Source organism: Corylus avellana, chromosome 5 (assembly GCF_965113065.1).
Source record: "Corylus avellana chromosome 5, dhCorAvel1.hap1.2, whole genome shotgun sequence".
Classification (NCBI taxonomy): Eukaryota; Viridiplantae; Streptophyta; class Magnoliopsida; order Fagales; family Betulaceae; genus Corylus; species Corylus avellana.
The window spans coordinates 26,518,924-26,545,590 of record NC_142494.1 but is presented as its reverse complement, the minus strand read 5'-3'; the positions used below and the strand labels follow the sequence as shown (position 1 = coordinate 26,545,590).

The 26,667-nt window shown below is 37.6% G+C and overlaps 2 protein-coding genes across 3 annotated transcripts; one reads left to right on the top strand and one right to left on the bottom strand.

Moving 5' to 3' along the window:
- Nucleotides 1-641: 641 nt before the first annotated feature.
- On the top strand, nt 642-20,873 carry LOC132180628 (ARM repeat superfamily protein). Of its 2 annotated transcripts, XM_059593518.2 has the most exons (18): nt 642-904; nt 980-1,113; nt 2,595-2,713; nt 3,595-3,640; nt 6,672-6,744; nt 6,827-6,884; nt 8,533-8,628; nt 9,736-9,853; nt 9,928-10,194; nt 12,058-12,159; nt 12,326-12,683; nt 12,782-12,895; nt 13,449-14,077; nt 14,209-14,405; nt 14,917-15,139; nt 15,754-15,873; nt 16,630-17,403; nt 17,577-20,873. In XM_059593518.2, coding segments are annotated over exons 1-18 (6,495 nt in total). In that variant the 5' UTR covers nt 642-903; the 3' UTR covers nt 20,643-20,873. The 2 variants fall into 2 exon arrangements, with proteins under 2 accessions (XP_059449501.2, XP_059449502.2); XM_059593519.2 differs by lacking the exons at nt 642-904; nt 980-1,113; nt 2,595-2,713 and having other exon boundaries at nt 3,621-3,640; nt 6,617-6,744.
- An 806-nt stretch (nt 20,874-21,679) lies between these two features.
- On the bottom strand, nt 21,680-26,572 carry LOC132180629 (amino acid transporter AVT6A). The gene is made up of 6 exons (XM_059593520.2): nt 25,879-26,572; nt 25,288-25,783; nt 24,982-25,134; nt 24,340-24,543; nt 22,679-23,144; nt 21,680-22,128 (listed from the first exon to the last, which is right to left on the bottom strand). Exons 2-6 carry the CDS (start codon nt 25,712-25,714, stop codon nt 21,990-21,992), a joined length of 1,389 nt encoding a protein of 462 aa, XP_059449503.2. The 5' UTR covers nt 25,715-25,783; nt 25,879-26,572; the 3' UTR covers nt 21,680-21,989.
- Nucleotides 26,573-26,667: the final 95 nt, after the last annotated feature.

The window sequence follows — 26,667 nt, the reverse complement described above, 5'->3', positions numbered from 1 at the left end:
ATTTTGTGGGTCAAAAATGAAAGGAGCATGTTTCAGTAGTATTGTGTTTTTTTCTTGGTCAACTTAAAATATTTTTGATTTGATCAAAAATTTCAATCTATATAAAAATAAAAGAAAAAGAAATTATGCTTGTTAATTTCAATCTCAACTCTTTACTATCTATAAGACTTCAATAATTTATTGCCTCTATTTTTATTAAAGATTTTTTTTTTTTCTAATTTATTTTTATTAAAGATTATATATAAACGATTATCTATTTCATTGCACTCTTATGTGAATGGATTATAATTTTTTAAACCTACTTTATGGACTCTTATTCAATGAAAATCTAGTGTTAAAGTGTATTAGTTAACACCATTAGGACTCTAGCTACAAATTATTGACTATATAAATATTATCGTAATTTATTCTATTCACTTTCCATTCCAACAACGTAAAGAGATTAAAAAAAAATAAAAAAAATAAAATTACAAAATACAATTTTAATGATGTTATGTGAATATTTTTTAATATATTAAATTTAATAATAGTTTTTGTTTTAATAATAATAATAAAAAAGTAACCCATGAATTCAGAAAAAGAAAAAAAGAGAAAATAAAAATACACTCTGTTATTCAGAAACTCTGCGATTTGCTCTGTAACGATTTTGTACAAGAAAACAAAAGAAAAACCGAAGCAGCAAATCTTACAAACACAAACAAAGATATTATAATCAAAGTTTCCTTTCCCGTTGATCATAGCTGGAGAACAGGAGGTCTAGGGTTTGGTGCTAGATCCTCCTAAACTCTCTGTTCCTTGGTCAAAACCAAAACGAAATGAGTATAATTCTTGTAATTCCGAGGGTTTCCGACACATTTCCTTAGCCGAGGCAGCTCCTCCATCATTGCGCTCTCACAATCCTTCAGTTAATACTTCGTTCGCACTCTCTCTTCAATTCACAATCGTTTCCCACTCTCTTACAATTTGATTGTGTGTGAAGTGGGTGCAATTGAGTCGGAGCTGAAGAGGAAGGAGAAAATGAAGGCAGGGAGCGCTGCCAAGTTGATAGTTGACGCTCTGCTGCAGCGGTTCCTTCCGCTCGCTCGGAGACGCATCGAAACCGCTCAAGCACAGGTTCAATTCTTGCTTTATGTTTGCCTGTGTATCTATTTGTTTATGTTTTTGCGGAAAAGCCATGGATTTTGGCAGAGAGGGACACCATTTGCACAATTTGGTTGATAGGTAGTTTTTTTTACTGTTGTTTGTGGAATGCCAATTGCTGTGTAGGACAATGTTTGTATATTGGATCACAAGGTTTGTGGTGATTGGAAATGGGAATATGAGGTTCTTACTTTTGTGTGTTGTTATAGAGTTGAAAGAGGGGTTGAAAGTTGCAAAGATCTTGTCTTCTCAAGCGCAATACATTTGGTGTAAAGCTAAAATTTATGCTTGTGTAGATTGGCCTAGGACTTTGTAGTGGTAAGCATAAGTACATATCCCACATGCTATCACGATTTGATGTTTTTGAACTTGGACATTACTTGGAGAGATCATTTGAATATTATGCTCAAACATGGTGAATATATATAAGTCATCCAGTCCAAATAGTTGTTTAAGGGATACTATGGACTAGCTTTGGTTTGAGGGTTTTGGATTGATTGTACGAGAGAAGTGGTGGAGTTGGTACCAGCTCAGACTGTCTTTCTGTTTTTCTCATTTGGAGGTCTGAGGATATGCAAGTAATATGAGAGGCAGTCAATGGGTAATTTGTGGGGCCTTCCTCATACTTCTTCATGGTTATATATTTATTTTATGAGATGGTGCTTTGCCTGAACTTTGTTGGACTTCTACCCGGTACTGAACTTGTTCTTATATGAAATATGGCTTCAGTAAGATAGGAGGCAGCGTGAACTGGTTTTGGTCGTTATGCTTGAAATCTGGTATTAGTGACTTGAAGTTTCTGGGTGCTGTCTGAGATTTTGATGGAAGAAGCTTTGGCCTCCTTATGTGTACATGATTTTCCTGGTATAGGAGAGATGCTGGAGTTGTTGTTCTCTGACAATTTTTCAGGGCCCCTCCTTTCAAAACCTTTACTGTACAGAATCTACTGGTGGAGAGGTGTTATAGATGCTTGTTTTATTGGAAGAGGAATTCTTTGATAAAAGTAGATGACAATACTACTCTGAAGATTACTCTTGCCAGCTTTCTGGTTTCCCACTGCTAACTGAGTACCTCTTTTTTTTTTTTTTTTTTCCTTTTTTAAGTCCGCCCAGTGCTTGCTTGAGAAGTAGTTAGCGTCAATGAGATTCTATATGGAAGAAGCGAGATTGATGACTTAGATATACCAATGTTTTTTCTCCCTGAAAAACATATAATCTACAAAACGACTCCACATAAAGTATTCCCCAGGTATTCACAAAGAAATGTGAGATGTTGCTTTGTAATGTATGTTTGTTGGTGGAGATGGTGTTCACTTGAAATCTCTGTAGCCATGGTAACTATTATATTCTTTATATATCAAACCATGCAAAACAACTGGCGGATGCTGTATTTCTAATACAGATTGATATTCATCTAATGTATTTCATAATTCTTGTTACTCGGGCATATCACAGGATGGACAGTACCTCCGACCATCGGATCCTGCCTATGAGCAAGTTCTGGATTCCTTGGCAATGATCGCACGTCATACACCTGTACCTCTTCTAGAAGCTCTTCTCAGATGGAGAGAAAGGTGTACCAAATCCCCATTTTTACCTTTTTGAATCTTTTTTTTCTCTTGCATTTTTGTTTTTCAAAAAAACTAAAGCAATTTTTGTATTCTTGATTTTTTTTTTTTTTTTTTTTTTATTTTATTTTTTTTTAACTATAATGTTTAGTCTTGTAGATAAGCTTTTAATTATTTCATGATAATCATGCATATTGGTGTGTTGAATGTGTTCAGATGGTGTAATTTGAGTGTTTTTTTTTTTGGATAAATATATTAAAAAAAATTCTGGATCTGCTATGTAACAGTTACCGGTCTTATTTTGAGTTTTTGATTACTTGGTTTTGATATTTGCGACTTAGTTTTCTAGTTTTTTACATGGTTTCCTTTTTTCTTTTGTGATCCTGCATCACATTGCATATCAGAGCAATATGTCTTGTTTTTACTCATAGCAATTTTGGCCGAAGTAAATTATCAGGTTTTTACTTAAGAATGATACCATCAAAAAAAAACTTAAGAACAATACTATGGGCTGCCAGAATTAAAGGCTTTATTCTTTAAGACTCTCTTTCTTTGGTCTGCTGCCTCAGATTCTAGTATCTCGAACTTTCATGTTTTCTTACATCTCTTCTCCGCTACTAGCTAGGCCTCTTTTTTTGTATACTCTTTGTGTACTTGAGTTGCGCATTTATTTATTTTTAATGAATTTGTGATTACTTATATAAAAAAAGAATGATAATATGGGGAACCATCTAAGGTCCTTTTATCATAAACTGGTGAAAGAGTCTGATTGACTACAATCAGTGCAGAATTGAACCTCCTATTTATTTATTTGTGATGCTATTATAATTCTTGCATGAAACTATGTTTTGATTATAGTCTTTTGTGGGTTTTCTTTTTCATTGCAGTGAGTCCCCAAAAGGAGCAAATGATGCATCTACATTCCAAAGGAAGGTATGTACTGTGATTAGTAGCTTGCTTGTGATTTTTTTTTTTTTGTTTCCAGTTAACAGACTGAATAATTTTTTGTATGTAATGCATGCTGAGGGTCATGAACCTGTTGCAGTAATTCAATTGATTGCCCTTAATTACTAATTATCACTTAATATGTGTCATTATCAGAGTAGATTTTGAAAAGTCGTTAGTTTATCTATGCCTGTGTACAAAAAGCTGTTTTTCAGCAGCCTAAAAACATTCCAGCCCCTTGGTTGTTATATATATACCACTAGATGTGCGCAATGTATTGTGATCAATATACTTCTTAAACTCCATATTGAAGACGTTTAGAAAATGCAGACCAGGAAAACAGAAAATAATTTTGGTATTTTATAGGTTGGGATGATATAGATGGATTTAGGTGAGGGAGGAGTCCACCACTCCACTCTGCCACCTTGGACAGACTTTGGTTTCAAAGTCCTATCCTATTATTGAAGATAATACAACTTTGTTTCATAGCAAAAAAAAAAAAAAAAATCTGAAACTCAAATTTCATTTCTTATCTTTAAAAGCATAAAATTGCACATTTATAGAGTTTTAGAACATTCAAAACTTCTCCTGTAGCCAAAGACAGTAAAGACTTGACCCAACTTCTTGGAAAATTAAGGACTTGACTGATTAAATGATGACCCTTTTGTAACTAAGTGATTGGGGTAAATTTAGAAGAGACATGAAGAAAAGGGTGCTCCAAACACTTTTCTCCTGGAGAGTATTGTGGCATTCATTGCAAGTCTCAACGTTTGCGGAATTCCTAGATTTATGTGCTTCATTTTCAGCTTAAAAACTTGTATATGTGGGCTCTTTTGTATATTTCCTGTGTGCATGGGTTGCGCCCCTTGCGCTTTTTATAAATTGATATTACCTATCATGAAGGTGGGAGTTCATACTTTGGAGAATATATATTTATATCTAATATCTTCTTATGTATTTTTCCAATATAAAAGTATATTCTTGTATTCAATTGGGTAGAAAAGCATATTAAATGTCTCATTTGTTGGTGAAACTTAGAATTACTTTTTTCTCCATGGAACCAGGTTGGTTCTTTGACAAATATTTTGGGTTAAATACCTTTCCCCGCTCAAACTACCACTCATTTATAAGTTGTCCCATGAACTACCACCCGTCTCACTCAACCTCCTTGAATTAGCATTTTCTTGCAAAAAACCCTGCCATTAGTCAATCTTGTTAAATTAGACGGAATATACGTTTTTTTTTTTTTTTTTTTTTGATAAATAAATGAAAATTCCTGCAAATAGAAAAATACAAAAATTAAAAACTCACTAAAACAAAAAGAAAAGTTAAGAATTAAAAAAAAGAAAAAGAAAAAGGTGCAGTCGTTGAGCCACCCGCGAATCAACAAAAAAGTGTTTGGGGGTAGTTCGGCCACCCTCGAAACATAGGGGGTAGTTTGGCCATCCCCAGGGTGGCTTCTTTCTTCTTTTTTTATTTTTATTTTATTATTATTATTATTTTATTATTTATTATTTTATTTTAAGGGTATTTATATAAATTTAGTTTCTAAACTTAGGATATCGTCATTTAACCTTTTTTAACGATTTTGACTAATGGAGGGGGGTTCTCTATATATCTGTTATCTTCAAAGTGCATTTGTGGTTATCCAATGGCATCCTTTTTGTTGGGGGAAAGGAAGAGGAAGGTTGGTTGGTTTGTTGGGGTGGGGGTGGGGAGGAGCTAGGCTAGTCAGTTGAGAGAACCCATTTCATTGACTGCAATCATGAGGGAATGGTCTCTCGTATGGGACATTTCCTTTTGGGTGTTTCTTTTTGTGGACATTTGAGATGTTCATGCATGGGGATCTTGTTTTGGAGACAGTATTGAGAGTGGTAAGTTTTGTTCTGAGGGAGCTCAAGCAGCGAGGAAGCAAAATCTTAGCCTATTTCTAGGAGTTGAACATTTGTAACAGTTCAATCGTGTTGTGTTCTTTTTGTTTCCTTTGTTTCTTTCTCAGACATGTCACCCTTCCTTCTTTTAGATGGATAAGCATCTCCCATACCCCATGGGACATGAATCCATGACTTTACCAACCATCCCATTCTAATGGGAGGTGGAGGTTCGATTTGGCCCATAGGCCATTGACAGATATGGACATTTATTTTGGCCCTTTTCTTTGCTATTTGATGTTTATCCGGTGCTGGTGCTTTGTAGCAGTCTTATCACATTTGCGGTTGTAGTATAGGGCACATCTAGTAGTGTTATTGTCTTTGTTATTTGATTCTACAGGGATTAATTTATAGACCAAGGTTTGCTATAAGAGAGTTGGGTGATAATCATTGTCGTCTTTTGAAGCATCTCTTGTCCCCTGTTGTCCTAGAAGATTATGTGTTATTACTTTTTTTTTCCTTCTTATTTTTGGTTCACAAGATCATCAATTTGCCTTTTTGTCTGCCACTAGTGTACATAGGTTGTGCCCTCTTTGGTGTTTTCAGTATATTTTATTACTTATTAAAAAAAATGATATTTATTTGATTTATCATACCACGGCCTCAGTTCAACTGTGTGGATGTCTTTTTTGCTTGCCAGTTTGATTCTTGTGCACTGCTTGTGCCTAGCTATTAGTCGCTAACAGTTTAGTTATCATTAAAACAAATGGACTGCTTAAGTGAAGTAGTGAGAAAAAACTGATTGAAGGCAATGAGATGGCTTGGATGTACAGTGCCCTAGTACTGATGTTTTAGTTATCATGGAATGTGTATGTTAAGGCATTTCAATTTAATCCTTACTGTACCTATTTTGTCTGAATAGCCTCCCATGGGTTAAATTTGCTATGTAAGAATTCAAGAAGGTGATATTGGTATTTGCAGAAATGAAAATTGCTATAGCTCTTTTGCTTTGTTATACCTAGGTTGAAAAAATAAACATGAATTATCATTTGATTGTGGAAGAACTGTTTCTTTTCAATGCATATTTTTGTAGAGAGAAGTGTGCTTTATTGATCCTAAGTTGAACAATGTGTTTACGTGGGGCTCAGCTTGCAGTGGAGTGCATTTTTTGCTCTGCATGTATTCGATTTGTGGAGTGCTGTCCACAGGAGGGACTTACTGGTTGGTTAATTATTGTGTTATGTTGTTTTTCCATTTGAATTTGTATAACTTGTAGTCACATACCGCGTTGTGCTCCTTGCAGAGAAGCTTTGGTCTGGGCTTGAGAATTTTGTTTTTGACTGGCTAATTAACGCTGACAGGTAAGCTGCTTTAGGTGGGAACTTCTGTGGTGGCTTAATTTTTGTTTTGTGCTTGTATATTGATGATGCTTCAGTTTCTAATAAACTATGGACTTCCTAGTCCCTATTATGCGAACTTGGTTGTTTGATTTATGTCTGCAGTGTCTACTGTACATATGTTGGGCTTTAGCTTTCTTCAGATATCAGTACAAGATTTCTGGTCATTGACACATTCAATTTATATCTTTGCACGTGAAAAAATTGGTGCCTCTATTGGGCATATTGTCATGCAAGTGACGTGTAGTAGATTGGTTTTGCATGTCTTAGTGTAATGGCAAATCAATGGACCATCTGTTGCTCCCATGTTCTGTAGCACAAGAGTTGTGGTTGCTTGTATTCTCTTATTTGTGGTTCAAGTGGGAGGTTATTGACCTATACTGGAGTTGAGGCGGCTAGATTTGGATTGTTGTTACCTTTTGCATCATGTGGACTATTTGGAGTTAGAGGAATAATCTGACTTTCAATGGAGTAGAGATTTCTTATAACAAGCTGCAATAATTATTTTTAAAACTCTTGTATGATTTTATGGATGCTTTTGGTAGCATTTGATTTCTTCTTTTTAAGATTTGATTTATCAATCAAATTTTCGTCTGTAATTTTTATAGAAAAATCTCTTGTACACACCAGTTGTATTTGAGGTTGTTTTTTCTTCATTGTCAGTGAAGTTTCTGATTATCTATCAAAAAATATAATGCTTTTTTTAGGTGGATGCTATGCTACCATTTGTTATATATAGAAATTTTTTTCTTTATATACTTTATCCCCAGAGTCTACTCTGATGCAAGGTCTCTAAGAAATTCAACACTGTATTAGCTTTCTTTCTTGAGGGATTCTTGCATGGGATTTGATGTTTAAGGAGTTAGGGATGGTTTAAAAATAAATAAATAAATAAAAAGGGAATTGATTGGTGCTTTATTCTTTGTTCTAGTTGAGGAATTTTTAGAACAACATCTTAGCCAAAATAATGCCATATAAGGATAGATAGTTTTGGGTTATCATGGGTGATGCCTGGTCGGGTTTTCGAGTTGCTAGCCTGTTGGTGGTCTTCAGGAAGGGGGGGGGGGGGGGGGGGGGGGGGAGTGCTGCAGTATGGAAGATGGTGCCTACTTGCTTTTTTTGGTGTCTTTGGAGAGAGAGAAATAATAGGTGCTTCGAGGATGTGGAGAGGTCTTTCGAGGACTTTTTATCCTATTGTTTCCATACTCTGTATCTTTGGACTGTAGCGTTTGTTTTTCCGATTTCGGTTAGCTATGATGATTTCCTTGTACATTTTTCCCTTTCTAGTTAGGTGATCCTCCTTGTATACTTCCAGTGTACTTAGGGGCGCCTTACGCTTTTAATAAAATCAGCTACTTACTTATCAAAAAAAAAAAAAAAAAAGGATAGATAGTTTTCTGTAACACTATTATTGCTCATTGTATTTGTTTATTTTTTTATTTCTTTACTTAAGTACGATCATGCCCATTATCTAGACTGAATCATGGACATTTAGGGACTAGATCTTCTTCTTTTGGTCAGAATGGATTAGTATACTTCAGAACTTGATTAATACACATCATCATATGTCTTGAAAAGTTTATGACGTATGCATATACATGTCTTGTTACAGGGTTGTTAGCCAGGTTGAATATCCCTCATTGGTTGATTTGCGGGGACTCCTTCTGGACCTAGTTGCTCAACTCTTAGGTGCCTTATCTCGCATCAGGTAAGCAAATCAGCATCTATAAAACTCAAAATTCTATTGATTGTTATCTGATTCAAAATTATCTAACCATTATGAAAGTCATTTTGGAGAGATGTAGAGTTAGATTCTCACATAGTTTAAAGTTTTGTTATTTATAAGATATGCAGTTGTTGCTGTGTAGTTGAATAAATCATAAATAGTTTTTGGCAAACTTAGTTTAGTTGTTTCCTAATTATGCATCCTTGGTCAAGTTTGGCATATCATCATCTATGGCCTATGCTGAATTGTTTTTGGGGCAGCTTGAGATGAGAGATTTATCTTTTTCCTAATAATAGCGTTTTTTGTTGGTGGATGATCTGAAGTAGCCATCCATAGCTTGTATCTCTGATTCCATCATTATCATCCTTCACAACTTCAATATGTCCAAAATGTCATAGTTGATGCGCATTAATAATTACCTATAAGACTGCACCTACTCCTATATTTACTTTTAAACTCTTGTTGGAGGAACACAACTTTCTTATAATCTACATTTTTTTTTTGTTGGGAGGGGGAGGGGGGTGGGGGTGGCGCTACCATGCCATGTACTCTCTATTCAATTTATGACTTATTGACAACATCATTTTCCTTTTGTGCCTTGGCTCTTATCTGCACTAAAGCTGTTGTAGTGCAGTGGTCAGCTTCAATATTTATTGTTCACAAATAAAAAAACGTAATGTCAGTTCAGAACTTCGTCCTGTATTGTTCAATCTGTGTTATTCTGCTCAAACTGTCAAAACAAAGCTTATAAATGATACAGATTATTGATAAGGGTGTATTTCATTAATTGCATTCTTTTACTCTCAGTTCTTCATTGCCTTGTCTGGCGGAATTTGTGTTATGCCGACAGGCAGTACTTAAAATCTTATAAAGTATGAGAGGCAAAAGGTGTATGTAGTACAAGTAAAAAGGTGTATTTTTACTGTCATGCTTCTAACCAAAAAGCATTCTTTGACATGCATATATTAGTTGACTGGATCATGGTAATGAATTATAGTGAGAACATGGTTTGGGAGCTAAAATCACTGTTTAGTTCAGTATCTCTGGAGTCCTGTCATATTTAGAATTTATGGTGCTTTCCTTTTACAGATTTAGTTCTGTGACTGAGCGCTTTTTCATGGAACTCAATACTCGTCGGATTGACACTAGTGTTTCCCGAAGTGAAACACTTAGTATCATAAATGGGATGCGCTATCTAAAGCTTGGGGTATGTTTAAATTGATTGTTCTAGTAAAAAATGGCGTGAAAAAGACAAAGGTTTAACAATAAGGTAATTGCCAGGTTAAGACAGAGGGTGGGCTGAATGCATCAGCCTCCTTTGTGGCAAAAGCAAACCCTCTCAACCGTTCTCCAAGCAAACGAAAAAGTGAGTTTCACCATTCACTCTGCAATATGCTTTCAAACATCCTAGCACCACTTGCAGATGGTGGGAAAAGCCATTGGCCTCCTTCAGGTGTAGAGGCTGCACTTTCCCTGTGGTATGATGCTGTTGCACGAATAAGATTGCATCTCAATCCTTGGATGGAAAAACAGAGCAAACATATCTCTGTAAGTGGATGGTGGATCTCAAGATCATCTACCTACATCTTATCATATTTCAGGTTTCTGGTTGTTTTTTTTATCTGATGGAAATTGTGACGTTCTCAAGTTTCATATTCCACTTGATTTTACCTAATAACTAGTTTGCCGTTAAGTACTACATCTGTGGATAAGTGGGATAGTTTTGGAGAGGGGGATGGGGGCTCACTTACCATGGTACCTGTACAAGTCTAAATCAGGATAATCCTTCCAAAACTGTCTTCTTTATTCTCTCAAAGTTTTACATCCTTGTCTTAATTGGACTTGCCTTGATTTTGCAGATTCCATTATTTTTATTGGTTGCAGACAAACCTTTTTTTCCTTTCGGTTTCTCACATAAATTGGTAGTTTCCTCTTATACTTCCCGTGTACATGGGTGGGGCACTTGACGCTTTTAATAATATTTCAATTAATTATATATAAAAAAAAATGGTAGTTTTGTGTGTAGTAAAGTTGTGTATAGAGTCAGCATTTGATTCTTGGCTTTCCTCTCTAGTAGTTATAGAGTCAGTAAAGTTGTGTATAGAGTCAGCATTTGATTCTTGGTTTTCCTCTCTAGTAGTTATTACCATGACATCTTATAGATTTTGCTGTGATGATATTCTTAAACAAATAGAGACATACTTATCAGATAAAAGAATAAGATACATGAAAATCCAACATCCTCTAGTAAATTTAATGTTTTTATTCTATTGAAATATCTAATGCACCCATAAAACAGTAAACATAGTGGAGAACTGGATTGATCAAATTCCATATTGGTAGCTGGCCCAGAGGAAAAGACATCTGATGATCCTAAACTTGCAATGAAGTTTGAGATTTTCATAATGAGCAACTTGTAAAAATTGCCATGTTTAATGAATGGCCATTGTAATGGATATATGGTGATTGAAGAATAATTCTGCGAAAAGATTAGTACCCTACCTTATCCACTCAAACAATCCCACCAACCCGATTTATCTTGAGCTTGGATAATCACCTCAACCTGAGGTTTGGTTGGACTTTGACAGCCTCTTTATCCCATACGTTTGACTTGTGGTAGCCTTTAAGCTAAAGTGACATGCTTGAGTTGTGGCCTTAAGTCATCATCTTTTTGAGTCCATAAAAATAAGAGAATAAGTGGTATGATGATCAGGTTTACACACACACACACACACACACACGAGGCATGGATGGTTTGACCTTCTGAAAAGCCATTATTTTTGAGAAATACTATAACCCATTATTTTTACTCATCAATTCCCCCAACTAAATATTTTACTTAGAAGAAAAGCCATTATTTTTCATATTTAATATTAAGACTGTACAGCAATATCAATTACAAATATGATGAGGAAATCCTTCGCATGCTGTAGTATTATTTGTTCTTGAATTAGAAATTAATTAAACTTTACCAGCGAGAATTATTGATTTTTTAGGGCTATAAATCTTATTAATTTTAAAATGCCGATTAATTATACAATTTGTACTTGTCCAATCACGAGAGTTCATGCATTTCATGTTTCTAGTTTTGTTTGAGTGTGCCTTCCCTTCAACTTTTCTTCCCTTCCCTTAGTCATTTAAAAAGAATCTACCCCTAGTCATTTAAAAGTTTTCCTATAGAACGTGCTATTGCTTTGTTTGTAATTCCATATCATCTTTTTTCTTCATTTATTTACCATTAGCTTTTATCATTTGAATTTTGTTTTAAATTAACACATCCCTCCACCCCCCCCCCCCCCCTCCCTCCCTCCAAACCCCCTTAAAAAAAAAAAAAAAACCTGAATACCTGTAGCCCTTTTGTGTGTTCGTATGTTCTTTTATGCCCAAATTAACAATTCTTTAATGTGTTAGGTTGGTTACCCTTTGGTCACTCTTCTTCTCTGTCTTGGTGATCCTCAAGTATTCCACACCAACTTAAGCCCTCACATGGAGCAACTATACAAGCTTCTTAGAGTAAGCTAAATTAATTACAGGTTTTTATAGGGAACAAGCAAAGAGTGCATTTGGTGAATTGGTTTTTCCTTTCAATGTCCTAATGTAATATCTTATTTAGCCATATCCATATGGTCTTCTATTATGAGTTTTTGGCTATATGACAAAATCTTAATTAATCATGCAGGACAAGAACCATCGCTTCATGGCCTTGGACTGTCTTCATCGAGTTTTGAGGTTTTACTTGTGCGTTCATGCAGCTAACCAGGCACCAAATCGTATATGGGACTACTTAGACAGTGTAACCTCTCAACTTTTGACAGTTCTGAGGAAAGGAATGCTTACTCAGGATGTCCAACATGATAAACTTGTTGAATTCTGTGTGACTATAGCGGAACATAACCTCGATTTTGCCATGAACCATATGATATTAGAATTGCTGAAGCAAGATAGTTCAAGTGAAGCAAAGGTCATTGGTCTCCGTGCTTTGCTTGCCATTGTTATGTCGCCTTCAAGCAAGCATGTTGGCTTGGAAATATTTAAAGGTAGCTTCAGAAATGGTCATATCCCTTGATTATTGATATATTGCTATAATTTGATATCTCAAATTTTGATTTAACTTCATCGAACTTCTTTTGAACAGGTCATGATATTGGCCACTACATTCCAAAAGTAAAGGCTGCAATTGAGTCAATTGTAAGGTCCTGTCATAGAACCTATAGTCAAGCTCTTCTAACTTCTTCAAGGACCACCATAGGTAATTGCTCTATTGTAGAACCAGTGTAATACAAAAATTTTAGTATCTGGTAACATGAAGTGAAAAGGACGAGGAAATGTTGATATATGTAATCTAGTGGTTTATTCTTCGTCCTTGAATTTATCAGTGAAATAATTGTATTTTCATCTTATTTTCTTTTCTTCTCTTTGTTGGATTCATTCCTCATTTGATGGGTATTTCTGTTGCATTAAGACAATCATGATCTTGACTACATTGTCATTGGTGAATGTAATCCATTTTTTATCAGTTGTCAATGAGCCAAGCCTAAGCTCAATATGAGAATTGTAAGCCTTTTGGAAATATGAACCCCAACTGAACTATGTTGGACTCAGTAGTAAGTTTCAAAAGAGCTTCATTACCCCCTTAGAAGCAAAAACATTAATGCAAGAAATTTATTAAGCCATGGCTCAACTTGCTTAAGGCTATAAATTCTTGGTTATCTGTTTACTCTACAGTCCTTTATGCTTAATTGCTTGCTTTTATATCTTCATTGCTGCAGTGACACATCCTAAATGAATTTATTCTTTTCCAGATGCTGTTACCAAGGAAAAGTCTCAAGGACATCTTTTCCGGTCAGTGTTGAAGTGCATACCATATCTGATTGAGGAAGTTGGTCGAAATGATAAAATAACTGAAATAATACCTCAGCATGGCATAAGTATTGATCCTGGTGTTCGTGAGGAAGCAGTACAGGTGCTAAATCGGATTGTAAGATACCTTCCCCACCGTCGCTTTGCAGTTATGAGAGGGATGGCCAACTTCATCCTACGGCTTCCCGATGAATTCCCTCTTCTCATCCAAACGTCATTGGGACGTTTGTTGGAACTAATGCGTTTTTGGAGAGCTTGTCTTGATGATAGACTGGACTATGATTCTCAAGATGTAAAGAGTGTCAGGTATGGAAATCAGGAAGTCAAGAAGTCTAATTTCCACCAATCAGGAGAAGCGATTGAATTTCGTGCATCAGAAATAGATGCAGTTGGTCTTATCTTCCTTAGTTCAACTGATAGCCAGATTAGGCATACAGCACTAGAATTACTGCGCTGTGTTCGTGCTTTAAGGAATGACATTCGAGACCTAACATTACGTGAGCAACCTGATCATATTTTGAAATATGAAGCTGAACCAATATTTGTAATTGACGTCCTGGAAGAACATGGGGTGGGATATACTTTTCTGCTTCCCCCTTTTTTAACTTTTATGTTTTCTTAATATTAATTATTACCATTGGAGGTGCAGCCTGAATGTGAATTTGCTGATTGTATTTCAAACTCAATATTTGGATATTACAGGATGACATTGTTCAGAGCTGCTTTTGGGATTCTGGTCGTCCTTTTGATATGAGACGAGAATCTGATGCAATTCCTCCTGATGTGACACTTCAATCTATAATATTTGACAGCCCTGATAAAAATAGGTGGGCTCGGTGTCTAAGTGAGCTTGTCAAATATGCTGTTGAGCTTTGCCCAAGCTCTGTTCAAGATGCAAAGTAAGTAAATTATTGTCATATTCATGTACACACTTGTATCTGCACAAGACTGACTTTTCTGACTTTTTGCTCCCTTGGCTCGTATTTTGTCCCCAACATTAAAGGTTGCTTCATGACAGAAATTATAATTGACAGCAATATTTTTTTTTAATGCAGTAGATAACCATAGTCCATAGAACAGGGTCCTCGTTGAATCTCTAGTATGGGTCCAAAGTAAATCTTTTTATCTGTGGTTTGTTTGTGACATATGGTGAAAATGTCATCATGTGTGTCAAGTGTTAGGTCTCTGTAACTTAAATATGAACATTTTGCAAACACACAGAATATAAGGTAATTTGACATGGAAACTACAAGATCTTGGGAGGACTAATTTGTCCGCAAAACATGGAGTCTGCCCTGCAGATGTTGCTTTTATCACTCTTACTGCCTTTAATCATGTGCTTTCTAGTTTCTACTTATCAAAAACATATTAAATTCCAGGATATTGTCATAATGCAATCTTTATTGGTAGGTTGGAGGTTATGCAACGCCTTGCTCATATCACACCTGTTGAATTGGGTGGAAAGGCTCATCCGTCACAAGATGCAGACAACAAACTCGATCAATGGCTGATGTATGCAATGTTTGTATGTTCATGTACACCAACAAATAGAGACGCTGGTGGCTTAGCAGCAACCAGAGATCTTTGCCATCTTATTTTTCCCTCCTTAAAATCTGGATCTGAGGCGCACATAGTAAGTACAAGTTAAAATCTAAAATATGTATCTCTAGTAGGACATTAGTTGGCCAGCTATTCTCAACTGCATATTTGAACATGGAGCTAAGGAGATGGTATTTCAGATGTTCTTGTTTGACGCCTGAGGATTAACCAGATCAGATGTTTATGAAAATCATCCTCTCTTTTTTTTTCTCTTCTTTTTTTTTTTTTTTTTTTTTTTTTTTTTTTATCCTTAAGAAAGCTACTTGATTTGATCAGTGGTGGAGACAAGTGGCAGCACCCTTATAAAGTTTATAAAAGGCATGGAAAAGATGCTTCCAAGGCCCAAAGTCAATTTGATATATGCTAGACAATGTGAAGTCTACTTAAGAGCTTGCATAATTTAATTTAAGCATGCCAACAAATAGAATGTTGGTATGATTTAAGCCTGAAATTGCCTCATTTAGTTAATATATGTTGGCATGTTTGCATATATGTTTATAAAATTTTAAATTTTGTTCTGTCTGCTTAATAATTGAAAAAGGAAAAAAAAATATATATATATATATATGCAATTCATTATTTGTTTATTTCCAATGCTTGTAGATTTGTTCCTCTTGGTTAAATTAACTTATACCCTTTCCAATTCAGCATGCAGCCAGCATGGCTCTTGGCCACTCACATCTTGAAGCATGCGAAAATATGTTAGGTGAGCTTGCATCTTTTGTTGATGACGTTTCTTTGGAGACAGAGGGAAAACCAAAATGGAAGGTATGGTTTATTTTTAATGCCTAGAATGTCCTAAATTTCATGACTGTCATGTTAGCTTGATAACAGGGATAGGTAGGTGCCTCCATGAACTACATAATTCTCTACTGGAAAAGTTTTCTGGAAAGATCAAAATAATTTGCAGTACCATGCAAATTGATGTAACAAATGGTTAATTCATGTTGCCAACCCCAAGGAATCACCGTAATCTAATTTGAATACTTGCAATTTTTGAGTCCTATCAAGTATACAAAAGAGGTTAAGAAAAACCTGAATTCGAAATAAATAATATTTTCTAGATCAGTAATCTCCTAATTACTTGAGATGGAGAAATTGCATTTAGACTTCAAGGTCACCAGATACCATACATAAACAGGATATCTGGATGTCAATCACTTGCATGGTTCTATCAACCTGTTTTTATAGCTTATACCAGGTCATCTGTTGTCAAACATTGGATTCCTTTGGTAAATAAAAATTAGATGTCCTTTTGATTGTTCCGATCAGAATAATGCCTATCCCACATATACTGTATGAGTTCTTGGTATTCTACGAAGGGTGGCCAATCCAAGCCAAAGGTGGAAAAGATGTTAACCCGTGCTTTCTTCATTGTTGGCAACAGTTGTTCTGACCTGATTCTTTGAAGAAACTTTCTAACAATTGGAATATCCTTTTTGTTGCACTATTAATTTCTTCATTTCCAAAATTTTGAATTTCTGTCAAGATGACTTCCAATATATATCACTCCTTTGAATGCAGAGTCAAAAGGCACGCCGTGAAGAACTCCGTATCCACATTGGAAATATATATCGGACTGTTGCTGAGAATATCTGGCCTGGCTTGCTGGCAGGCAAGCTACTTTTCCATCGCCATTATCTGAAGTTTATTGAGGAGACAACCAAGCAGATCCTTACAGCACCCAGTGAAAGCTTTCAAGAAATGCAACCTCTCCGTTACGCACTTGCTTCTATTCTGAGATCACTAGCCCCTGAATTTGTTGACTCAAAATCAGAGAGATTTGATCTAAGAACTAGAAAACGACTATTTGATCTTCTTCTTTCATGGTGTGATGACACAGGCAGTACATGGGGTCAGGATGGTGTTAGCGATTATCGACGTGAAGTAGAACGCTACAAGTCTACTCAACATGCTCGGTCTAAAGATTCTGTGGACAAAATATCATTTGATAAAGAATTGAGCGAACAGGTTGAGGCAATTCAGTGGGCCTCGATGAATGCTATGGCTTCCCTTTTATATGGGCCTTGCTTTGATGACAATGCAAGGAAAATGAGTGGGCGGGTAATTTCTTGGATCAACAGTTTGTTCATTGAGCCTGCGCCTAGGGTTCCATTTGGTTACTCCCCAGCTGATCCAAGAACTCCATCTTATTCCAAATTCGCGGGAGAAAGTGGCCGTGGAGCTGCAGGCCGTGACAGGCATAGGGGTGGCCATCATCGTGTTCTGTTGGCAAAATTGGCTCTAAAGAATCTTCTACTTACGAATCTAGACCTGTTTCCTGCTTGCATAGATCAGGTAATAATGTTTTCCTCCTTTGATTGATGTGCGGCACTTCCCAAGCAGTATACATTTTACTTTCTGATAAATTAGATGAATAACAACCATTATCAACAACGTTATGATCCAAGTACATGGGATGCTTTCTAGTTGCTGTATGAGGGACTAATTAGTTTTATGTTTGTGTTCAGTGCTACTATTCTGATGCTGCTATAGCCGATGGTTACTTCAGTGTGCTGGCTGAGGTCTACATGCGCCAAGAGATACCAAAATGTGAAATCCAAAGACTCTTGAGTTTGATCCTCTACAAGGTGGTGGACCCATCAAGACAAATTCGTGATGATGCCCTTCAGATGCTTGAGACGCTTTCTGTTCGTGAATGGGCTGAGGATGGTATTGAGGGTTCAGGGAGCTATCGAGCTGCTGTTGTTGGTAACCTGCCTGATTCGTATCAACAATTCCAATACAAGCTCTCATGCAAACTTGCCAAAGATCACCCTGAGTTGAGCCAGCTCCTCTGTGAGGAAATCATGCAGAGGCAACTTGATGCTGTTGATATAATTGCACAACATCAGGTCTTGACATGCATGGCTCCATGGATTGAGAACTTAAATTTCTGGAAACTTAAGGACTCGGGTTGGAGCGAAAGATTATTAAAAAGCCTTTACTATGTGACTTGGCGACATGGAGACCAGTTCCCAGATGAAATTGAGAAATTATGGAGCACAATTGCTAGCAAACCTAGGAATATTAGCCCTGTCTTGGATTTCTTGATCACGAAAGGGATTGAAGATTGTGATTCAAATGCATCTGCTGAAATAAGTGGTGCATTTGCTACATATTTCTCAGTTGCTAAGCGTGTAAGTCTGTACTTAGCACGAATATGTCCTCAGCGCACAATTGATCACCTGGTATTCCAATTGGCTCAGCGTATGCTGGAAGATAGCATTGAGCCTGTCGGGTTAGGTCCAAATAAAGGTGATGCAAATGGAAATTTTGTGTTGGAATTCTCCCAGGGGCCTGCAGTGGCCCAAATTGCATCTGTTGCGGACAACCAACCACACATGTCGCCATTACTTGTCCGAGGCTCCCTTGACGGTCCACTTAGGAATGCTAGTGGGAGCCTCAGCTGGCGAACAGCAGGTGTGACAGGACGAAGTGTCTCAGGCCCATTAAGTCCAATGCCTCCTGAGTTGAATATTATTCCTATGAATGCGAGCCGCTCAGGACAGCTCCTTCCTGCTTTGGTAAACATGTCGGGGCCTTTGATGGGGGTGAGAAGTTCGACAGGAAGTTTGCGGAGCCGCCATGTTTCTAGAGACAGTGGAGACTACCTCATTGATACACCAAACTCTGGTGAAGATGGGTTGCATTCTGGGGTTCCTATGCATGGCGTTAGTGCTAAAGAACTTCAGTCAGCCTTGCAGGGTCATCAGCAGCATTCACTGACTCATGCAGATATAGCATTGATTCTACTTGCAGAAATTGCATACGAGAATGATGAAGATTTCCGTGAGCACTTGCCTCTGCTTTTTCATGTCACATTTGTTTCAATGGATAGTTCGGAAGACATTGTACTAGAGCACTGCCAGCATTTGCTTGTTAATCTGTTATACTCGCTAGCAGGCCGGCACTTGGAACTGTATGAGGTAGAAAACAGTGATGGAGAGAACAAGCAGCAGGTTGTGAGCCTTATCAAGTATGTCCAGTCAAAGCGAGGAAGCATGATGTGGGAGAATGAGGATCCCACGGTAGTGAGGACTGAGCTACCCAGTGCAGCGCTTCTGTCTGCATTAGTTCAGAGCATGGTGGATGCTATCTTCTTCCAAGGAGATCTCCGTGAGACCTGGGGGGCTGAGTCACTCAAATGGGCTATGGAGTGCACGTCAAGACATCTTGCCTGTCGCTCACACCAGATCTATCGTGCTTTACGGCCTAGTGTCACTAGTGATACATGCGTATTACTCCTCCGTTGTCTTCATAGATGCCTAGGAAATCCAGTACCTCCGGTTTTGGGATTTATTATGGAAATTTTGTTGACATTGCAAGTGATGGTGGAAAACATGGAGCCAGAAAAGGTGATACTCTACCCCCAACTCTTTTGGGGGTGTGTAGCTATGATGCACACAGATTTTGTCCATGTCTACTGCCAGGTACTTGAGCTCTTCTCACGCGTGATTGACCGTTTATCATTCCGGGACAGAACAACAGAAAATGTGCTTCTTTCAAGCATGCCTAGAGATGAGCTTGATACAAATGGTGATATAGGTGACTTCCAGCGGATGGAATCTAGGAGTGGCTATGACCTGCCACCGTCCAGTGGGAATCTGCCAACATTTGAAGGGGTGCAGCCTCTCGTGCTTAAAGGACTCATGTCGACTGTTAGTCATGGTGTTTCTATTGAGGTTCTCTCACGTATTACAGTTCACTCTTGTGATTCTATATTTGGGGATCCAGAAACGAGACTCTTGATGCACATCATAGGCTTGCTTCCTTGGCTCTGCTTGCAGCTTAGCAAGGATTCAGTTATGGGGCCTGCTTCACCACTTCAACAACAGTACCAAAAGGCCTGCTCTGTTGCAGCCAACATCTCCATTTGGTGTCGAGCAAAATCACTGGATGAATTAGCTACTGTGTTTATGGCCTACTCCCATGGTGAGATTAAAAGCGTTGATAACCTTCTTGCTTGTGTCTCACCATTGTTGTGCAATGAGTGGTTCCCCAAGCACTCAGCTTTGGCTTTTGGGCACTTGTTACGGCTACTAGAGAAAGGGCCAATCGAGTATCAGAGAGTGATACTGCTGATGCTTAAGGCCTTGCTCCAGCTCACTCCCATGGATGCTGCACAAAGTCCACACATGTATGCCGTTGTGTCCCAGTTGGTGGAGAGCACTTTGTGTTGGGAGGCACTGAGTGTGTTGGAAGCCCTTTTGCAGAGTTGTAGTTCATTGACAGGTTCTCACCCACAAGAGCCTGGGTCATTTGAGAATGGGCTTAGTGTGCCTGATGAGAAGATGCTTGCTTCTCAGAGCTCATTCAAGGCTCGCAGTGGGCCCCTACAATATGTTGGTTCAGCATTCATGGCAGGTCCGACACCTGCACATGGGGGCTCAACGGAATCGGAAATGTCACCTAGAGAGGTGGCTCTGCAAAACACACGTCTGATTCTTGGGCGGGTGCTCGACAGCTGTGCTCTAGTGAGGAGAAGAGATTATAGAAAGCTGGTGCCTTTTGTAACTACTATAGGGAACCCGTAATTTGTAGAGGCCTGTTTCTTGCATTGTGTCTTTGGTGGAGCAAAGGGGAAAGTTTTAGGGTGATGAAATTGTATATAGTCATCAAGATGGTGGTTTTGTAGTTAGGCTTGTAATATGTTCCTTTAGTTCCAGTATTTGTAGATTGCTTACAGTAGTCGCTGCTTGTATCTCTTATCTGATTTTGTAGTTGCAACTGCTCCCTCTCAATACGAGTTCTCATTCATGCTACAACACCTTGCTCCCTATCCATCTCTCGCTCTTTATTTCTTTTCTCGCTATTTTTATGTTGCAGAATCATGTCTAGCGAAATGATTTGTAGCTCTGTTTCTGCATAAACCACTTGCAGCACCAGTTTCATCTTGTTTGTGGTGAGATGACTCATAACACCGTTTTTCGCTAAAACAACTTGTGGCATCCCGTTTTAGAGAGATGTCAAGTAATCGAGATTTTATTAAAAGTGTCGAGAAAGTATACATGATAAAACATTATTTTATAAACCAACTCCATACGTTCCAAGATTAGAACACCATCACCCCCGGACTATCAAATTTAGAGTTTACCACTACACTCTACCAAGCCCCTCTCTCTCTCGCGCATAGTGCCATTGCCATTTCCTTTTCCCCGGGAGAAATGACTAGTAGAATTAATCCTTCTCTTTCTCTAACCTATTTACTTGAGCGACACTGTTCACTCCTACGCACATTTGAAAGTTGTTACTACCTGTTGGATTTGGCCTCCCAAGTCCCAATACTAACCCAAACTGTCTGTAAAAGAGTTTATCACCATTACGTAGTACATCATTTATTGACGGGTTGAGGGTGGCTTGGTGTATGTACTATGTAGCATGAAGTTCAAACCCCCGAGTGAGTCATTCCCATTAGGAAGTTAGAAGTTATTACCTCAACTGTACATAATCAAAGTGGGTTACGGGGCTATGGTCCGCGCAACATGAACCCGATTGTGCAGCAGCAAAACACGTATTATGTTCCCATCAATGTCATCAGGGAGATTAGTTGACAAACTGACAGATAGAAAGATAAGAGGCAATGATAAATCTACGACTTATTTCTGATCCACACAACAAGATCCAATACAAAGCACCAAGCAATGCACACGAATCTCAAATGCATATATCTATCTCCGGTACATTTCTTTAGCAAAGTACTTTTGTAGAACAAGTAGTAGGTCGTTTTATTATAACTATAGTTCAACTCCAAAAACCTTATTATAGAAAACCTTGGTTTTCTGATTGGCCTCCAAATGACCCCACCATAGGGTTCCTTCCTCGAAAGCATCACGAAACCTCCCACTTGGGCGTTTCTTCAGATGGAGGAGTGACGTGAGAGATCAGTCACGGGGAGATGTATTCTTCTTTATCAAGGCATAGGCATCACTATATATGGCCATCAGGTTTGAGAAGACTGCTAGGACTATCATAAAAACAGCCAAGAACTTGTCCTTCTTCGTTGCAATGTAGTGCTTATCCCTGAATCGCCAAGGAAAAGCAAATTTTATAATAGTTTGATGATGTAGTAATTCCACCCATAAAACCATGAAAAAATAAAAATAAAAACAATGATTTTAAAAGTCCAGCTCATGAAATTTGAAAAACCAAGACAGATAATTAAAAAAATCCCCTCATGTTAATTCACGGAGAACAATAGCAGGTAGGGCTACTAATGGTAGGGGCAGGGCAAGCAGATAGTGTCTCTACCAAGGGCATTTACACGTGTCAAATGCACCTGCGGTGGCACAATGGTCCATCATTAAGCTATCGAAGGTTTACTGATTTTCCTTCACAGAAAATCTGAATCCTATGAATATTCATCAAGCAATTTAAAAGGCCTTAATTATGAACTTTCCTTCAATAAGGAAGGATTACACAAACTAATCAACCATAAATAACTAAACCAACCATGGTGTTTCTGCATATTATTTTCCTTATCGAAATCGTTAGAAATTAAAATATATATATATATATAAGCAAAAAAAAAATGATCTTTCTACAAAGTTCAGTGACATGCAGGAAAACTCACCTAAGAGTAATGGCAGCAGGAAAAATGAACCCTAGGCACACTGCAGCAGTTGCTCCAGTGAATTGGAAAGCATCCCAAATGCTGGGTATGAAATTTGCACCTAAGAATATAAGAGTAATGAGCCCAATCGAGATCAATGCAAACCTACAATTATCCCGAACCAAAGGCCTTGATGAGGGAAAGAGGAGGCCATCCAAGTTGAGCCGCAATGGGAAGAAGACAACAGGAAATACGAGCATGAGGTGGGCAGCATAGCTAACACGGACAGCATCATTAAGCAGTGAACCGTAAGGAATGCCGAGGTTGGTATCAAAGTTGGCAAGCACATCATCTAGAGTTGCATCACCAAACAGAAGGAACCCAAAAAAGCTCGTCATTATGTACACAGATGAGCATAAAGCAAGCGAAGTACGCACAACCGTGTTTATCTGTGTAGGATCTTCAAGTTCATTGTCTATGCTGTGAACTGCAAATGAAGTGTACAGGAAATGAGTCCCTGTTATATAGGGGCTTCCAATTTGAGAGGAGAAAAAACATGAAAAAGTAAAACCTTTCGATTCAATCATCAGTTGAAATCTAGAGCATATTCCAATCCTGGAAAATATAACTCATAATTAACAGGGATGGTCTTATTTCCAACCACAGCTAAGATTCAAACACCAAACATCAGTTGAAAAACAAAAAAAGAATACTTGTTCTCATTTTTCTTCAGCAACACAAAACAATCTTGATTCATTAGAAATGTTTTACACAAGCTCAATAATTAAAAACAAACTTCAAAAAAAGGGAAAACTACTAAATTGATTTTTGAGGTTCAACCTTGTATCAAATTGGTCCCTGTGGTATAAAAATCAGCATATATCCACGTCATCGCCAATGTCATCTTGCCACAGGCTAAATATTGTGCCAGCTAACACATGGCAAAAAAAAAAGGTGGACGCAGTTACATCTAAGCCACCAAAGTGGGTGGGGTAAAGGCCAAAGGGGGTAGCCTTTCGGCCTATTGAGGGTAATTCGACCACCCCCAAATGCCAATTTTTTTATTTTTTATTTTTATGTTTTGTCAAGTGTTGAGTTGACTCAGAATTTAGCCTCTGAGGTGAGATTACATTGATGATGACATGGACGTATGCTTATGTGTCAGGGTCTCCGTCAACAAAAACTAACTAAAGGTGGACGGAGGGACCAGTTTAATAAAGATGATACCCCAGAGATCTTTAAAATCATTTTTATACCACAAAGATTGATTTGATACAAGGCTAAGCCCCATGGATCAATTTGATTGTTCTCCCTGGTAAAAATGGGTTGAGTTCAAGTTGTGCAGAAGCAATGCCTGAACTAACCCAAACTAGTCAGTTCAACTAAGTTTATTCAGAGTTCAACTCCTGCTGACCAAGTCTTCATGGACGCTCTTTTTGGTTCGGGGTGGGGGAAGAATAAGGTTCAAAGTGGGTTTTACTTCCCTTTTTTTTTTTAGGTCCCTTTTTTAAAAAAAAAAAAAAAAAATTGGGTCTTTTTTTTTCCATGTTGAAAGAGGGGGGGATCTGTTTTATTTCATTCAATATTCATCACCCTAAGACACCTAATCAATCCCATTCCAACAGAAATAGCAGGATGCAGGCAAAATAAGATCTGTGTAAATGAGTAAACAGCTTGCATACCGTTATAGTGGCAGATATATGCAGTGACAAGAACAGGGACTACAGTGAAGAGTTCAAAGAATGATGTCAGATCAGTAACATCAGGTAGGAATCTAGGCATCATAACGCCTCCACTTATCAACTTCATAATGGAAATTCCAACGGTAATAACAAGAAACACAACCGCCAGGGCAACTGATAAAGCAGATGTATACCTTAATGAATCTGCCACCACAAAAGAATGCATATAAGATCTCCACAACAATGCATATCAAACATAATAAGGTTGTTAAAATGATAACAATAGAGAAATCCACATGCACCAAAAAAAAAAAAAAAAAACTGTTTTAAGTTCAAGATATGCTCAATTTCTGGTACAAATATACAAACCACCCAAACGTCACAATACTGTGCAATTTGAGAAGCAACAAACCACTTAATCTGTTTTATGTTCCTCCAGAAGCAGGTATCCATTTTCAAATCAGAAGAAAATAAGGCTGTCAGACTGCAAATTCTATTTTGCCACGAGTATAATTCAAGTGCCATAGTTTCAATAAAACATGTGAGATTGCTAGATCTGACTATTGCTCAACTTAGATGGAAAATTAAGAATCAGATGGAGCAACCCAGATAGCAGCTGACAGATAATTGGATAACACTAACCGATTCGCTTAAAGCATGCCAATGGAGCAAATATACAAAGCGTCGTGACAGAGAGAACAAAGGTGCGCCAATTCCACCAGTGTTCTCCAAACCACCCTTCGAGGACACCAGCATGGTGATCTCCACTTGAAGATGTTCCAGAAAGCACATCGCCTTCAAGTAAAAGGACACAACATCCATAAGAAATTTACAGCTTTCCACATAATTACTACAATAAATCTTGACAGGCAAATAAGTCTACAAAGACCTTCCCCATGCGAGATATCAAAAACAGAAACAAAGATTGAGACAGATATTATATCATACCAATAATAATCATGTACACAATGAGTACGCCAATGTTGTTAATTATGACACTTAACTGCAGCAAAAATTTCCCATATTTTCCAAAGGCATTCCCCATAAGACCTCCATAAGAACCCAACTTCCCAGCCCGGCTAAACCTAAGCAAAAACTGGATTGAAGCATCGGTCAGAAACGCCATAAAGATTATCATGGCAATCCCAAGACCAAGCCCCAAAGCTTTCATGGTTGCCGGCAACGCCATGATCCCAGCACCGACAATTGTGGTAGATAAGTTGAACACTGCCCCAGTAAAGGAAGCACCATTAAACTCATCAAACCCAACATCTTCCTCTTGCCTCTTAGGCAACAAGGGGGCTTTATCATCAACAATTGTTACGGACTTTCGTGACTTCCTCTCCTTCTTAGGTGCAACATTTCCAATCGTCATCCTTCAGTATCTTTAATTTCTCCAAACAAAGATTCCAAGCTTAGGAAATCTACAGATGGAGCTCAATAACTGTGTACATAAAAACCCGAATTTAGCTTCGAAATTGGAAAATTCTAGTCAGTTTAAAATCAATTCAAATAATTTTAAAACTTAATAGTCCTAACCTGTAAACGATGGAAGAACTTCAATACGAAATATTGTGATTCAGTGCAATGATTCTGAAGCGGGCTCTTCTAGGGCCAAACCAACCAGATATTCAAACCCAATACCCCACTTCTTACAAATTTCCAAAAGAAACAGATCCTTTGTAAATTGTCCCAAATAATTAAGGCAGAAACTAAGAAAACCAGAAGAAATTTCAAAACCCAGAAATGGAAGTACTGAAATTATCTTGAATTCGAGTAATTTCTTAATATACACAACTGCTAACAAATATTTACGACAAAAAAACTGGACCTTTTCAGATTGACCCAGTTCCCCAAAGAGCGAAATTCCCCAAACCCAACACTCTCGTCAGAGATAAGCACCAAAGCCACCCAAGCAAGAAAGATTTTTCGTATAATCTAAAAAGAGAAAAAAACAGAAACTTTCAAAACGCGAAAAGAAATTGAATAACTTTGAGCTTCAAAACCAAGAATTACAGGAAAGACTGAAATTATACGCAATGGCGTTGCCTATAGACTGAATCATTGCGTGCGTCTGTACGAATTGACTAAAACATGAATGCCAATTATGACCATCGGGACAACAAAGACTTTTCAGACTCGGTGGCATAACTGTGATTGGTGAAGGTAAAAAGAAATAAAAAATCAAGATGCAATTATTTTTTTAGGGTTTCTAGTTTCTACAGATCAATTGTGTCCCATTGACGTCAACGACAAAGGTCTTTGTCCGCTTTTTGATCATCATCAGACTCGAAATCTGCTATAAGAAGACGAAATGTTGAAACTTTT

Bases quoted from the DNA above. Each gene is read 5' to 3' on its own strand.
- LOC132180629 (XM_059593520.2), bottom strand. From the start codon at position 25,714: ATGACGATTGGAAATGTTGCACCTAAGAAGGAGAGGAAGTCACGAAAG. The intron at 24,544-24,981 runs GTTAGTGTTATC...TTGTGGTGGCAG, and splicing joins GGCATGCTTTAAGCGAATCG to ATTCATTAAGGTATACATCT. The intron at 23,145-24,339 runs GTATGCAAGCTG...CTTCATTTGCAG, and splicing joins ATATATCTGCCACTATAACG to TTCACAGCATAGACAATGAA.
- LOC132180628 (XM_059593518.2), top strand. The intron at 1,114-2,594 runs GTTCAATTCTTG...GGCATATCACAG, and splicing joins TCGAAACCGCTCAAGCACAG to GATGGACAGTACCTCCGACC. The intron at 6,885-8,532 runs GTAAGCTGCTTT...GTCTTGTTACAG, and splicing joins TGGCTAATTAACGCTGACAG to GGTTGTTAGCCAGGTTGAAT.